At 57.7% G+C, this 15,639-nt stretch overlaps 1 protein-coding gene across 1 annotated transcript; it reads left to right on the forward strand.

The window, feature by feature from the left end:
* Positions 1 to 486: 486 nt before the first annotated feature.
* Positions 487 to 7,492, forward strand: NKX2-2 (NK2 homeobox 2). The gene is made up of 4 exons (XM_014895027.2): positions 487 to 558; positions 5,512 to 5,615; positions 6,093 to 6,366; positions 6,638 to 7,492. Exons 3-4 carry the CDS (start codon positions 6,111 to 6,113, stop codon positions 7,198 to 7,200), a joined length of 819 nt encoding a protein of 272 aa, XP_014750513.1. The 5' UTR covers positions 487 to 558; positions 5,512 to 5,615; positions 6,093 to 6,110; the 3' UTR covers positions 7,201 to 7,492.
* The last annotated feature ends 8,147 nt before the right edge of the window (positions 7,493 to 15,639 follow it).

Here is a 15,639-nt window from a genome sequence, read left to right on the forward strand (position 1 = left end):
CTGATCTCCCGCACACGGGCGCTATCAGCGGGCGGATCAGGCGCGTATCTAATGTAAACGAGCCTCCCCCATCAATAACGTGCCACATCTGGCTGTTTGGCTGCGCGGCGCCCTGGCTACCGAGCCATCCGCGCCGGGCGAGCGCAGCCCGGCCGGGGGGTGCGCGGCGAGCGGGGGGAGCCGCCGGCGGCTCCTCTGGGCAAGGGGGGCCGGGGGGAGGGCTCTGCCCCCCGGGAGGGGGGGGAGAGGGGCCGGCTCAGCCTTAAAAGAGCCAGCCAGGAACCGGCGTGTTTGCGCCTCTTCCCCAATTTATGGCCGCGGAGCTCACGGCCGGTGCTGCGCCCGGCGGCGGCCGCCGGGGAGGGCAGCGAGAGGAGCGGGGGATGTGAGGCCGGAGGGACGAGCAGCGGCCCCGGAGCGCGGCGGAGACAATGAGGGAGGCGGGGGGCGACAGCCGGAGCCCCCCCTCCTAGGGACACCCCCCCCCCTCCCCCCGCCCAGGTGACACCCCCGGGGGACAGCGGGGGGACACCCCGCCGCCGAGGGACCCCCGCCCAGGTGAGTCCCGGGGAGCGGGGAGCCGCCCAGGTGAGGCAGCGGGGGGACCCCGGAGGGGACAGAGGGGTCCCCGGGGATGTGGGAGCAGCAGGTGGGAAGGGGATTCGGGGGCGGGGGGTGGGCAGCCCTGAGCGGGCGCGGCTCCGGCCCCGACGGCGCGGCTGCGACATCGCCACGGCCACGGCCGCGGGTGGGGGCTGGCCCCGGGGGGCTGCTCCCCCCCCCGCCCCGGCCGCGGGACACTTCTCGGCTGCGACGGCAGAGTCCGCCAGAGGACCGGGAATGGCCGGCAGCGGCCCCGGCCCCGACCGTGCCCCCTCCTCCTTCACCCCTTCGCTGCCCTGCCCGTGCCACGCGTGTGCCCCCGCCTCGGCCCCGGCCCTCGGAGCCGTCCCCGCCGTGCCCAGGCCGCCCCCTCGGAGCCTCCCGCGCTCGCCACACGGCGGTGGCCCGGGCGAGGAGCCCTCGGCCGAGTGGCGAGCGAATCGAGATAAGAGAGCAAATCCCGGCGCGCTGCCGTCGCCCCCGGGCCCGGAGCGTCCTGGCCCAGGAGGAAAAAAAAAAAAAAATCATTTCTGACAAAGCTTAATCTCGTTGGGACACGTTGAATCATTAGAGACGGCGGCGGGCAGGGCCGGGGGGCTCCGGAGGAAAAAACCGGTTTGGAACAGAGTGGGAAGGGGAAGGAGCCGCTGGCCGGGCTTACGGCTCCCCCCGAGAGCAGCGGGGAATTAAAGAAGACAAAACGCGGGTCGGGGGGCTGCGGGCTCCCGGCTTTGTGCCCCTACCCCCAGTGCCGCCGTCACTACGGGCAATAATTTCCAAAATCTCATTAAAGCGCACTTATCAAAGCCCTAACATGTGCCCTCCGGCTCTGCCATAACCCCGCCGGCCCCCAGGGAGCGGGGTTGGGGGGGGGGGGGGACGCGAAATCCCAATTTCTGTGACAATTCGGCACCTCGGGAGCTTGGCTGCGGGGCAGATTCGCATCTACAGATTCATAAGGAATATCGGTGAATTGGAAGGATTTCTCCGCCTTTGAAGCTTCGGGGGGAAGGAGATAGAGCAATCGTGAGAATAGGGAAGCTCATTTAGATTCCTATGTCCTGGAGAAGAATTAATTGTCTGCTAGAGAAAGGCAGGCCGGCGTTGGGATTTTGGGGGGCGGAGGGGATTTTTCCCTGGAGCTTCCATAGGGAGTGCTGCTGCCGACTCCCTTCCTGCGTGCGGGGCGATCGTCCCCCTTTTTTTCCTCCCCATTTTTTTTTTTTTTTTTTCCCCCTTTCCCCTAAAACATCCTTAACGCCTTTGCTAATGCCATTTTTTCCAGCCAGGAAACGAGCCGGGAATTTCAGCCCGCAGAAACTCCGTTGCAATTAAGTTCCCGTAAGCGCCGCAGGATTCGGGAGGCTCCGGTTCACGTTGATTTTTAGGAATATACGAATTTTTAAAAATTTTATTTGTTTATTTTTTTGCTCTCCCTCGCTCCCCGTTCGGGCTGCCAGGCAATCCCGTGGCGTGGGCTCCGTGCCCACGGCCTGGCGTGGTCCCCTCCGAGCCGGAGCCGCTGCCGAGCAGCAGAATCTCCTCCGCAGCGCTGCAAAACGCGATTTAAAGCCCTCCTTGCGCGGCTCTCGTGGGGTGATTTGGTCGCGACGGCTTTTCCTCCGATTTTTTTTTTTAATTTTGTTTTTTTTTTATACATTTTCACGGCCGGGGGAGAGCTGTCCCCTTTGCTGTGGCGGCTCCTCTTGCCTCCTTTTTTTTTTTTTAAAAACAAAGAGGTTGTTCCTTACAGGGATGCTCCCGAGGTGAAGCTCCTGGCGACAATTCTCAGGACACGGGCTGCTCCTCCCTGTCCCCATTCATTCCAAGTGGATCTCATTCGAGGAGATAAAAATCAACCTGTCCCTTAACAAAGGCTTTGTGCGGGCTCCGCTCAGCCGGGCCGAGCCGCGAGGTGCAGCCCCAGCTCCCGCGTGTTTATTTGTTTGTTTGCGGGCTGGAGAGGAGGCAAAACCAATATCTCCCATCTTTGGCTCCATCGAACAATAATAAATCGATCCACTTGTCGGCCGCTCCCCGAGCGGGAATGGGGATGGAGACGGGCAGGGAGGGGAGGGAGAGCTGCTCAGCGCCTTTCCTGCATTCCTCCCCGCCGCAGATATTATTATTATACCCGGCGATACCATATTTATCTATATATATCGATATATATATATAAGGTATATATAGATATATATTTGCTGTACCTGCGTGGGGCCGCGCTGGGCGGAGAAGGGAAAGGGAGCTGGCTCAGAGCAGAGAGGCCCCTGCTGTCCCTTCCTTCCCCGATCCCAGAAAAGACAAAAATCAGCTTGAACCCCTTTCAAAAATCAGCTTGCAGGCGAGTGGGAGCCACTCGCGTGGATCGCTGCCGCTTGTCGCCAGGGCCACCGCTCAGCCCGGCCAACGAGCCGCGGCCTGCGCTGAAACGGGGCGAAATGAGAACGAAAATTGAAATTAAATTAAATTAAATTGGAGGCATCCCCGCCACGCGTGGGACCAGCCGGGGGGAAGGGGCACAAGGCGCCGGGATCGCCCCGGCTCTGTCGCGACAGCCGCGGCGCTGCCGTCGGGTGTTCACCCCGGAGCGGCCCCGCGACCCCTCCTGACGTCAGAGGGCGGCTCTGACGTCACACCCCCCCACCGCCGGTGACGTCACGTTGGTCCCGGGCCGTCCCTGCCGTGCTCGGCGTGGGGAGGGAAGGAAGGAGGGAGGGATGGAGGGATGGAGGGGGCCGCGACCCCCGGGGCTGTGTCCGGCCGGCAGGGCTCTGCGGGTGTGGGACTGTTCTTCATCATCATCATCATCATCACCATTATTATTATTATTAATTATTCCTGCCACTTCCAGCCCCGCGGCTGCCCCAGGGGATGCTCTGCCCTCGGCTTCTGTCGGGGATCTCCGTCCCGCCGCTATCGCGATTATCGCCCTCCTCCCCCGCTCTCTTTTTTTTTCACCCCAGCTTTTTTCGGGTGGGGATTTAAAGCCCACACGAGCCCGGGGGGCCGACTAAATCCAGGATTCAGTGGGAATCGGTGCGGGAGCGGGCGGGGGCCGGCCCGAAGGGGTTCCCCTCGATATCGAGGAGGACTCCGCAATGGATGAAGAGATAGCCATTGAGCGCGGCTGAATACCATGACAACTAGGAACAACCTCAGATTTATTCCCAACAGTTAGGGCGCGCTGAAAGAGGGCGTCAATCACGTATTATTTCGCCACTGAAATAAATGCAAAAACTGCGCCGAGACAAAGGGTTCCAACAGGAGCCGGACATTTGTCTACATTGCGGACATTGTCCCCAGCTTAGCCGTCGGGTTGTATTTGTGTTTGCGCGGGGCCGACCACCCAGGATGCGCGCAGGGGCTCGCTTAAAAAAAAAAAAAAAAAAAAAAAAAAAGGGGGAAGAGAAAAAAAAAAAAAAAAAAAATCCCCGCGCATTGTCAGCCACATCACATACTTTATGGGAGGCAGGCTGGGGGCTGGGGGCTGGAAAAGTGGGGGGAGAGGAGGGGAAGGTGCGGATCCATTGATGGATGGGCGAGGAGGAGGAGGAGGAGGAGGAGGAAGGCTGAGGCGGCGGCTCCGGTGGCGGTGCGGCTCCTTCCTGCCCCCAGCCCGGGAAGGGAAACTCGGGCAACTTTTCCTGCCCGGGAATGAGGGGGGGGGGGGGTTGTGCGGGAAGCCCCTTCCCGGATTGTCCGAACCCGCGCGGGGCTCGGGGGAAGCCGAGGGATGGGAAACGAGGGAAAAAGAATGGGAAACAAGGGAAAAGGAAAAGGAACGGGCAAGAGGTGGAAAGGGAAGGCAGAGAAGGGGAAAAGGAAGACGGTGCGGGCCCTGCCCCGTGAGGGAGCGCACGGCCAGGGTTCCTTGGAGAGCGGGAGGAAGGAAGGACGGAAATGAAAATCAAAGTTGGCGGTGGGCACAGAGAGGTTGGGGGGGGTCTCTGCGCCCCGCTCCGGGCCCCCAGAGCCGCTCCCAGCGCGGTGACACCGGGGCTGCCGGCCTTCCCTCGGGAAGGAACCCCAGCTTTGCGCCTCTCCCTCCTTCCCCACGTCCTGAAAAAGAAAGGGGAAAAAAAAAAAAAAAAAAAAAAAAAAGAAAAAATTGGAAAAGGAAAAAAAAAACCCAATTCAGTGGTGTACGAGTCCATCGAATGATCCCAACGGGCCGCGTTCATTCCCCTGGAAGGAGGTGGCAAAATCAATGAGACCTCTTCAAACAAGCGCACGCTGCCCCCCTCCCCAATAATCGCCTCCCGGATCTCGCCGGGTCGCGCCTGGCGATCGCGTTTTGCCCGTTCGCTTAATTTCGGAGCAAACTAGAATCAATTACTCGCTGTTTAATTTCCAGCGCTCATCCCTAAGCCCCAACCAAAATATTGACCTAGGCGGGTTAGATAAGTTGGGCTCTTGCCATCTGAGCCGCCTCGGTCCCGCGCCTGTGGGAGCGGCCCCCGCCGCAAATTATTAGTATTATTACGATTATTAGTATTTCAAGTTGGTTTTTTATTTCCCCTCCCCTCGTTCGGAGGAGAGCGCGGGTGGAAAAAACGCGCGTGAGGAGCGCGTCGGGCTGGTGCGGAGCTCTTTGTATGTAAATAGTGCCCTTAAAAAAAAAAAAAAAAAAAAAAAAAAAAAAAGCTGGGAAGTCGCCCCCTCCCTCCTTCCCTCCTTCCCTCGCCCCCTCCCTCCCTCCCCCCCCGCGCCGAGGGCCCTCCCCGCGCCGGTAATTAACTGACACGTTATACCACTCATCACCAATGGTGGAAGCTCGGAGCTCGCCCAAAACCCGCAATTTCACATCTGCAAACACTGTCTTCATCCACTTGACTTCCAAGACCCGCCCACACGTGGCCAACCTTTCCTGGGTTTAATGTAGGTTTTTTTTCTCGCTCCTCTCGGCAGGTTCATGTGTGGGGACCAGCCTTATACGGACTCCTCGCTCCAGCAATGGCTCGGGATTTTCCAGCGGCAGGCGCGGGTTCGGCGCGGCTGAACAAGATCCAGAAGTGATTTTTTTTTTTTCTTTTTTTTCTTTTTTTTTTTTTTTTTTTTTTTGGCGTCTCTCCCCCCGTCGCCTTTTTTTTTTTTTTTTTTTTTTTTGCCTTTTTTTTTTTTTTTTTCTTTTCCCCCTGGAGTTACAAACTATTCCCCGAAACCAGCTGCTGCTCCCCGCTCTCGGAATTTTCCCCCGTGGCACAACCACCACCACCGGCACCGCAGAGAGCCGTCGCTGCGGCCGCTTCTCCTCTTCCTCCCGCACAACCCCCCCACCACCACCCCGCCGCCGCTCATTTTTTCTACAAATCCGTGTTATTCCTGTTATTTTTTCTAATTTTTTCCCCCCTTTCTCCGCGCGTGCCGTGCCTCCCCCCCCCTCCCCGTCCCTCCCCGTGTCCCTGCGCGGTGTCGCTGTCGCCGCTCGGCGTGTGCGTGCCCAGCCGTGACCCGGCGGCTCGGCCAAGCGGCGGCTCCAACTTTCCCAGGCGGAATTTGGCCGGAACATGTCTCTGACCAACACAAAGACGGGCTTCTCGGTGAAGGACATTTTGGACCTCCCCGACACCAACGATGAGGACGGCTCGGCGGAGGGCGGCGAGGAGGAGAGCGAGGCGCCCGAGCCGCCCCGGAAAGCGGGAGTTTTGGGACAAACCCCCTTGGACACTGTTCCGACGCTGCCTTTGAAGAGCCCTTTCTATGATAACAGCGATAATCCTTACACGCGCTGGCTGGCGAGCGCCGAGGGCATCCAGTACTCCCGTGAGTGCCGGGGGGACGGGGCAGCGGCCACCGGGGGGGCGTGGGGGGCGATGGATGCGGCGGGGCGAGGGGGGATGGATGGATGAGTGGATGGATGGGTGGATGAGTGGATGGATGAGTGGATGGATGAGTGGATGGATGAGTGGATGAGTGGACGGATGGAGAGTTTGCTCTCTCCGCCTCTGCGTCCATCCCGTGGCGGGAGGGGTGCGGGCGGCGGCCTCGGGGCTCGCCCCCCGGTCCCCGCTGACCGGGCACGGCTTGTCCGCAGTGCACGGGCTGGCGGCCGGCGGCGGCGGCCAGGACCCCTCGGCCAAATCACCGGAGCCGTCGGCAGACGAGTCGCCCGACAACGAGAAGGAAGCGGCGGGCGGCGGGGACGCGGGCAAGAAGAGGAAGAGGAGGGTGCTCTTCTCCAAGGCGCAGACCTACGAGCTGGAGCGGCGCTTCCGGCAGCAGCGGTACCTGTCGGCTCCCGAGAGGGAACACCTGGCCAGCCTGATCCGCCTGACCCCCACGCAGGTGAAGATCTGGTTCCAGAACCACCGCTACAAGATGAAGCGGGCGCGGGCCGAGAAAGGTATGGAAGTGACTCCTCTCCCCTCGCCGCGGCGGGTGGCCGTGCCGGTGCTGGTCAGGGACGGCAAGCCCTGCCACACGCTCAAGGCTCAGGACTTGGCAGCCGCCACGTTCCAGGCGGGCATCCCGTTCTCGGCGTACAGCGCGCAGTCCCTGCAGCAGCACATGCAGTACAACGCGCAGTACAGCGCGGCCGGCAGCCCCCAGTACCCCACAGCGCATCACTTGGTGCAGGCGCAGCAATGGACCTGGTGAGGTAACCCCCTCCCCAAAAAAAAAAAAAAAAAAAAAAAAAAAAAAGCCGAGGGAACGACAGAGAGAGAGAGAGAAAGAGAGGAGACAGACTGATGCTCCGGAAATTTAAAAAGGAAAAATGAAAAAAAAAAAAAAAAAATCGAAACTGCGGGGGAAGGAATGGCGAGGGAAACGCTATTATTATTATTATTATTATTGCTATTATTATTATTATTGCTATTATTATTATTATTATTATGGGGTTTTTTTTCCCTCTGCCGTTTCTTTTCCCCTCCATTTTTTTTTTTTGGGGGGGGGGGGTTCGGTTTCATTTCGGGGGGGAGGCTGGGGGGGGTAAAGGGAGGGGAGGTGTTTTTTGTGCGTCATTGTTTACAGAAATTTTTTGCGCCATTCAGAGTGGTCCTGTCTACCTACAACTAAAATAAAAGAGGAAAAAGGGGAGGGGGGGGAAAGATCGTCCGAATTACAAAAAAAAAAAAAAAAAAAAAAAAAGGAAAAAAAAAAATAAATAATAAAACCCCCGCCCCGCTGCTCCTGTGATTTTGTGAGGAACGGGGCTGCGGGGCACCCCGAAGGGTGCGATTTGCGGCCCCGACAGCGGCCAGCGGGGCTGTTTTTACACCTTGTCGCTGTCGCTGCCGTGAGCCGCTGCGCTCGCTCTCTCCCATTTGGGGCTCAAACCTCAACCATTCCCGAGAGAAGGAAAAAGCCCCGAGGCCGCCGAACCCCTTCGCGCACCCCCCGCCCTTCCCCGGCCTCCTCGCCGTTTAATATCGGTTTTTATTTTTTGTAATTTTATTTTTAAAAGCTGCGTTTCGAGGGCTTAATAGTAGAGAAGGAACCGGCAACAACGACGGAAAGGTTTTCTGTGACTTCTGGTCGCCACCGCGGCCGCGCATCCCCCGGCCCGGCCCCGCCTGGGTCCCCTGGGCCGCCGGGATTCTGGATTTTTTTGGGAAAAACCGGCTTGTTTTGGTGGTGCCGATTGGCAAAAAAAAAAAACCAAAAACGGGAGAGGAGAGATTTTCTCTTTTTCCTGTTTTCCACCCGCGAGTGCGCTGTTCTGCTCCTCAGCGCTGCTGGGATTTGGGAACCGGCGTCGCCGCGGGGAGCGAAACTTCGGGGTGAACCCTCGGGGGATGGGCCGGCAGGGCAGAGGAAAGGGTTAACAACGGGGGAACCCCCCAAAAAAATCGGAGGAGGAGGAGGGAGAGGGGACAGGAGAGAGGCGAGGAGGGGCTGGAACGGGATCGGGACCGAGCCCGGCCGGGACCGGCGGCTTTCAGGCTCCTAAAGAGGCTCCGAAAAAAAAAACGAAAACAAAACCCAAAGAAGCTTTTGTGCCGAGCCACGGGGCTGAGCACGGCCGGGATGGGGAGGTTCAATGCCAAAGGGAACATCGGTACGGCTCCGCAGCATCCCAATCCTGCAAAATCCCAATCCTTCAAAACCTCAATCCTTCAAAACCCCAATCCTGCAAAACCCGGGATGTCCTCCAGCATCGCCGCCGCCGGGGTTTTTCATCTTTTTCGCACTTTTTTCCTCCCCTCTCTTCCCATCCCTCCTTCCCCAAACCACCGGGGCTCCCTGGGCGCTCCCAAACCCGGGAAGCTCCGCTGCTGTCCCAGACCCGAGGGGACACAGGGGCGAGCGCCGCTTTTGGCTTCTCCAAGGAACGGAGAGAAGAGAAACCGTCACTTATCTCCTTCTTACTTAATTTTTTCATTTGAAAACAAAACAAAAAAAAACCCCAAAAAACACAAACCAAAAAAACTCAATTTTTTTAATTTTTCTTTTTTTTTTTTTTTCTTCTTCTTTCTTTTTTTTTTTTTTTTTTAATTCCCGCCGTCCCCTCGGGCCGTGCCGAGTCTATCAAACCAGTTGTGTGGCCCTAACCTCCGTGGCCTTATATCTGGCCGTGCTGCCGGGCCAGTCTATCTTTGCACAATATACAGTAGACTTCAGAGAGCAGCACAATGGGGGAGGCAGGGAGGTGAGCATGTTAGAGGCGTGCATATTAACGAGCCGCAGCCAAGGGAGCCAAAGGAGAGGGCGAAAAAGCGGGAGAGACGGTGCGGGAGGAGGGGGGGGACCCCTCGGCCTGGGCTGTTTTTTGGGGCTCGGCATTGATGCGGAGAGCGGAGTCAGGGAGCGGTGTCCTCCGCGTTTTGTTCGGGCTGTCACTCGCGCTCATTGTTCGGCATGTTCTACATGTTGTATCCCATATGGCCAGCTGGGCCGGGGACCCCTGACAAAACCCAAATTGTGCCCAGCTTTCAAAACCCAGCATTGTTGTCTGTGAAAGGCAGGCGAATTAAAAATTCGTGCTATATCTATTCTGGAAAAAAAAAAAAAAAATTAAAAAAAGGGGGAAAAAAAAAAAAGAAAGAAAGAAAGAGGGGGCGCAAGGAAAAAGAATCCCGCTCTCTCTTTGAAGGCCAACAGAGACTCTCCTCTTCTCCGTGACAAGTTTCTCTCTCATTTCACAGGAAATCCCCCCCCTCTCCCTCCATCCAAAAGCGGCGCTGCGCGGCCGCGCTGCGGCGCGGAGGCCGGGGCAGAACAAGGCTGCGATTGAGGGCGGGCTGCGCTGCAGCTGCTCCTCCCTGCGCGGTACCGCCAGCCCGGCTGGCACGTCCCGCTGCCTCCCGGAGAAACGGCCCTTTCTTGTCCGAGCTCCTGGTTGTGCAAGGCGGGCGCCGAGGGAGGGAGGGAGAGGCAGATTAAAAAGGAAAAAAAACCAAAAAAACAAAAAAAAAAACAACCAGGAGGGAAGAAATAAATGAATTAATAAAAAAATAAAATTAAATAAAAAAAATAGAGGGGGAAAAATGAAGAAGGAAAGAAGAAATTTAAAAAAAAAAGGAAAAGCGATGAATAGGGAAAAAAATTAAAAGGCGCGGGGGAAGGAAAGAGAAATATAAAAGGGACCAGGAAAAGAGAAGCAACGAAATAGAAAATGTTGAAAGAGGAAGAGGAAAGAGGGAAAGGGAAAAGATAACGAAACAAAAGAAGGAAAAGCGAAGGCAGGAGAAATAATCCGAGGAAGCAGAAACAGGGGGGAATAAGGGACGGAAAGGAGAGCAGGGGAGCAGCCCCCAACCCGCGGGGTGGGTGCGGGGCTGGGTCGCGATCTGGGGCTCCGGGTCCCCCCCCCTCCCCTGCGTTTCCTTCTCCCCCCCGTTTTTCCCCCTTTTCTCCCCGCGGAGCTCGGCCCAGCCTTGCCCCCGTCCCCTATTGACTGTAGGGCTTAGGCTGTGGGTTTTTCGGGGCTGCTCGAGGGGGAGCTAAACCAATATTTACCGAGCTCCAGGGCAATTCCCGGCGGCTCCATTAAGGAGCCGAGGGGCTGGAAAAGCCCCGGGAGGGGGGGGGCTGGGGAGGGACAGGAGAGACCCCGCGCTGTGCTCGGGGTGGGGGGATTGGCCAAAAATCACCCCCCGAAAAGCAGCCGGGGTTGTTTTCCCGGTTTGCTGGCCCCGCTCTCCGCGGGGAGGCAGCAGAGCCCCGCGGAGCCGGGGACAGAGCGGGCCGGGGGCTGCGCGACCCCTCCGAGACCCCCGGGAGTGGCGCACAGGGGGGGGACCCCGAGGAGCCGCGTCCCTGTCGCTGTCCCCAGAGGCGCCCCCGAGGGCGGGATGGCCGCGTGGAGGCGCTGCTGGATAAGGGACGCGCCGTCGGGACCCCGAGGGGACGGGAGGGGACACTGGCACCGGCCCGGTGACACGGGAGGGGTGGGGACAGCCCTGGGGGACAGGGGACGGCGTCCCCCCCGGCCCCTGAGGGAGGATGGCTTTGGAAATCCCGTTATCCCATCGCTTTGGAAGAGGGGCGGGACCGGGCCTGACCCTCATGGGAACCCCCCAAAATCCCCAAATCCCAGGCCCCCACCTGTGGGGCAAGCGGGGTGTCCCCAAACCTGTCCCCAAAGCCCCCGGGCAGAGTTTGGCGCTCAGCGCTCTCCCTTCCCAGCGAAAACGAAGAAGAAACGAAAACGAAGCAAAGAATTCCAGCAGCGTGGAATTCCGGAGAGCTCGGCAGAGGATGAGGGGGCGCATCCACGGCTTCCTCCCACAGCTCCCTGTGGACACCGGGGACACCCAGAGGGAAGCGGGCACCTGGGCACAGCAGGTGAGTGCCCCAGGACAGCCCTGCGCTCCTCCTCCCTCCCCGGGGGACGCCTCACCGAATTTTGGGTTTCTGCACTTTGCACCCTGCCGCTAATTAGCGGTGATGGGGTGGAGAATCAATCGGGGGCTCTGTCGCGACAGGGACACAGGAGAGACCCCTCCCTCCGGCTCTCCCACGGCCCTTGCAGGCAGAAGCCTCCGTCTCTCCCTCTCTCCCTCTCCTGTCCATGGCTGGCGCAGGTTGTCCCCACCTCCTCTCCCTCCCCAATATTTAAATAACCAGCAGATTCGGAGAACCTCCAGCTGCAAAGGATAAGGTCGGGGAAAAAAAAAAAAAAAAAAAAAAAAAAAAAGGAAAAAAAAAAAAGAAAAAAAAAAGAGGATTTAAGGCTTCAGAGTGGTCGGGTGCAGCATCCTCCCATCCCACAGGCCCCGCAGGTCTCACCAGCCACACAAATCCAAGTTTATCTGAGCAGTTTTTATTGGGTCACACAAAGGTTCGGGCAGTTCCAGAGGGGTTCACGCACTTCACCCCAGCCCCGAGTTCCGCTGACGTATCTGGGATTAAATCACCACGTCCATGCTCTCCATGCAAAACATCCCGGATCTGCTGGGAAAACCCAGGAGTTCGGACAAACCTGCCCGGAATTGTTCCAGGTTCACTCGGACAAACAGAGTGCCTCGATCCTGCCTAAATTCCCTGGGATTTACCCTCAGTTCAGTTTATCTGAGAGAAATAAATTGCGTCAAATCGTGCTGTCACTGCCTCAGACCGGGTGTGGCCGAGCAGGCTCAATTATTTCAGGGTAAAAAATGAGGTTTAAGAAGTGGTTGTGTCTCAGGATGTGCAGGGATGGAGCCGCTCCTCCCCATCCCAGCTCCTCATCCTGCAGGAAAAGAGCTCAGCTCTGGTGGTTCAAAAGTCTGGGGAAAAAAAAAAAAAAAAATCCCTGGGGGGTTTCTCCCATCGTGGAACTTCCCGGCTGTTTTCCAGACATCATTTCCCCTCCCCTCTTCAGTTTGGGTCGTCCCACAAGAAGTCACTGACTCCTACAAGAGATGAAAGCACCGCACAGAAATTTGGGTTTTCTTAACCCCAAACCCGGCCGAGTGACTCAGCCTCAATAAACTCTTGGTGTGAGAGGCCATAAATCCCTCCCATCCTCGGGGATGTGTCTCCATTTTCCTCCGCACCACGGAGGAGCTCCTGGCACCACATCCCACAACCACCACGAGCTCCCCACCCTCCCGAATACACAAAAAGCCCGAAGACAAAGGCCTTGGAGGGCAGGATTCCCTCCTGGCTCACGGCACTTGCCTTCGGTGGGGAGCTGAGGAACAGCTGGATGGAAACCCACGACAAAAGGGAATTCAAGGAGGTGACATTAGGGGTGGCAGCTGTGGCTTCCAGGCAGCTCCTCTCGAGCGGGGCCACTTCCAATTCCGTAGGGCAGGGGGGAAAAGGGGATGGAAACATCCCCAGCTTTTTGTGTTTCGGTTCTTCCCACGCACAGAAAACCCACCCTCCCTTCCCACGCAAAATCCCGGGGGAGATTAATCCATAAACGGGTGAAACAACGCACCTAAAAAGTCAGAGGAATGGTAAAGTCACTTTGCCCAGGTGGAGCCCATTGGGGATAAATTTTTATGATCCTCCCTTCACCTTGAAGGCGGGGTTTGCTGATTATCACCAAATAATAAACGCCCGATGCAGGAGGAGCAGCCCCAGCGCTGCGTGGCCCTGCCTGACAGAAACCTGCCCAAAATTTGGGCTGTCCAAAATCCAGAGGAGCACAGACACCAAAATCCCTGTTCAGCTCCACAGCCAGGCTCTGCTCCCACGCCGGGCCAGGGAACAGCACCTCCCTGGGTTTGGGGTTTTCCCCAAGAGCTGCGCTGTTCCTGTTCCCTAATTGGGGATAACTCCTGATTATTAGACCGGGACAATTCCTTCCAGCAGGGACAGCGGGGACCTCTCTGTGCCCCGTGCCTGCCCCCCCCCCCAAAATTCTCAGTGTCTGCTTTTTGCAGCCTGATTTTAAAGGCGAGCAGCCGCTTTTCTCCCCGCCACCGGTAACTCACGGGCCGCTCCCGACTGCCACCAAATACATCACTAAATTAAATTAAATTAAAACATAATTAAATTAAATTAAGCTATCCTGAGGGTCCCAGCCCGATGCCCGCCTATGTTTGGGCTGCCACTTCAGCGCAGCCCAGTGTTTGTTTTGGCCGGGCTGCGTGTAAGGACAGATTTATTCCGTCCCGTGTGGCTGCAGCAGGGGGAGAAGCCACCCTGAACTCCTCCAGCGGCTGCCTCAGGGACCTTTGGGAGCCAACACCGCAGTGGAGCAGCTAAAAATGCTCCAGAGTTTTCCAGGACACGGTTTTTAAGGAATAACTCTCACCGTTCCAGGTTCCTTCCACCTCCTGAGCTGCCCACGCAGCTCTGGGAGAGAATTTGGCTCAGAGCAATCCCAGCTCTGCCTGTGCCCCCTTCAAACCCCCCGAAATAACGACAAGGGTTTCGTCTGCGTTTATTTGGGAGGATTTGAGCCTCGCTCGGGGAGCTGGGGAGGAACAAGGAGCCCATCGTGCCTCGTGTGCCACACTCGAAGCCCATCCAAGCCAGCGCCAGCCTGGAGGAGCCTTGACTTGAGATCCAGTGGAAAAAAAGTCCCGGTGACTTCGGCAGACGCTGAATCAGGTGCTCCAAGGAGGATGAGCCACGCCGGTGGTGGCAAACTCCGCGTTCTTCGCCACTTGGAGATGGAACAAGGAGTTCTGGGAATCCTCCGAGACAATGAGACAGAAAACACCAGCAATGAACCTCGACAGCAGCGTCCGGAATCGAGTGTGGAACGAGTGGAGAGAGCACCAAGCGCTTCCCAGATGTGCCCTGGAAACTTGGGGATTAGGGAGGGTGAGAGCAGAGAACTCCCCCAGGGAAAAACGGCAGCAGGGAGAACGCCAGGCACAGGGCAGGAACCAGCCCCGAAACAACCAAAAAAAGTGCCCCAGTGCATCCTCCTGAGGGACCAGCACCTCCCTCGAGTCCAGAAATTTCCCAGAAAACTCCCTGGGAGCTTCTTATCCTGGGAATGCTGCGTGAAATCTCCAATCAACACCTGGGGGTGGGGGGGAAGGAAAAGAGACAATTGCAGCTGTAATTCCAGAGGAGGGAAAGCGGTGCCAGCAGGAGAGGATCCGCGGTTTCACTCCTCAGGTGGCACCTGAGGCACCAAGCTCCGTGTTCCCCAACATTCCTGGCACCCGCTGTGCTGCAGGAGCCTCCCCCCGAGCCCCGAGGGATGTGGAGGGATGGGGATTGCCACCGAGACGCTTTCCCCTCCCACCTCTGCATCCACGCTCGGGAAATTGCCGCTCTCTCCTGATTAAGTGCTTAATTGAGGCCGGAGCTTCCCCAAGGGTTTCCAGCCCCGAGCTGGAGTCCCACTCCAAGCACGTGCCGTTATTGACTTCCTTACCCATTTCCTGCCCGGGAATCCCTCCCAGAGGGGGCCTGGGGGTCCCTGGGCGTGTCCCTGTTCCGCAGGGAGCCAGGAGGAGAGCTGGGAAGCGGCAGCTGAATTTTCCTTCGAGGAAAACCCAGAGGAAACCAAATTACTTCAGCAGGTGAACGCTCCGTGCACCTTCATTCTACTTGGGGCAGTTCCCGTCTGCCGACTGGACCACCCACAGCTCCCCCAAAAAAGTTTCCAGCCATGGGGAAAAGCTGAGGTTAAAACCCACGGAGGCCTCGCAGCGGTGACACCACCCCCGCTCAGAGCTGCTTAATGGGTAATGGAATAATATTTCCATCGGCTGTAGATGAGAAAAGATAATTACTTTCGGGGTTTAAGAACCAAATGTGTTGATCCAAATGTAATCTCGGTGTTTTAGCATCTGATTATTACATCAGAAACACAAATGTCAATGGAGTTGTCAGAAGGGGGGAAAGGGAGAAGTGTGACTTAAATCACACACCGGCCCGAGGACGCCACCGAGGGACTTTTAACTCGAGTTAATTAAAAATGCTCCGGTTCCCAGCAGCATTTGGGGCCCTGGGAGCCGCTGCGTTCCCTCGGTGACGCTTCTGCCACCACCCGGAACGAGGCGACAGGACCAGAGGGGACAAGTGTGGGTCACTCCCTGCATCCCAGAGCCGGGATACAAATCCCAAGAGGCTCATTCCCCACCGGGAGGGGCGGCTGCAGGGAGCTTTGGTGCTTCCAGCCCGGATCTTTATCCTGGAATCCAGCCAGCACCTGGCTCCGGCATCTTCTGTCACCTCCGTCACCGCTTTGTCCCT

Source organism: Sturnus vulgaris, chromosome 3, assembly GCF_052056855.1.
Source record: "Sturnus vulgaris isolate bStuVul1 chromosome 3, bStuVul1.hap1, whole genome shotgun sequence".
NCBI lineage: Eukaryota > Metazoa > Chordata > Aves > Passeriformes > Sturnidae > Sturnus > Sturnus vulgaris.

Excerpts from the sequence above, each read along its gene's own strand:
- NKX2-2 (XM_014895027.2), top strand. The coding sequence starts at position 6,111 with ATGTCTCTGACCAACACAAAGACGGGCTTCTCGGTGAAGGACATTTTG. Across the intron at positions 6,367-6,637 it reads CGAGGGCATCCAGTACTCCC|TGCACGGGCTGGCGGCCGGC; the intron begins GTGAGTGCCGGG and ends GCTTGTCCGCAG.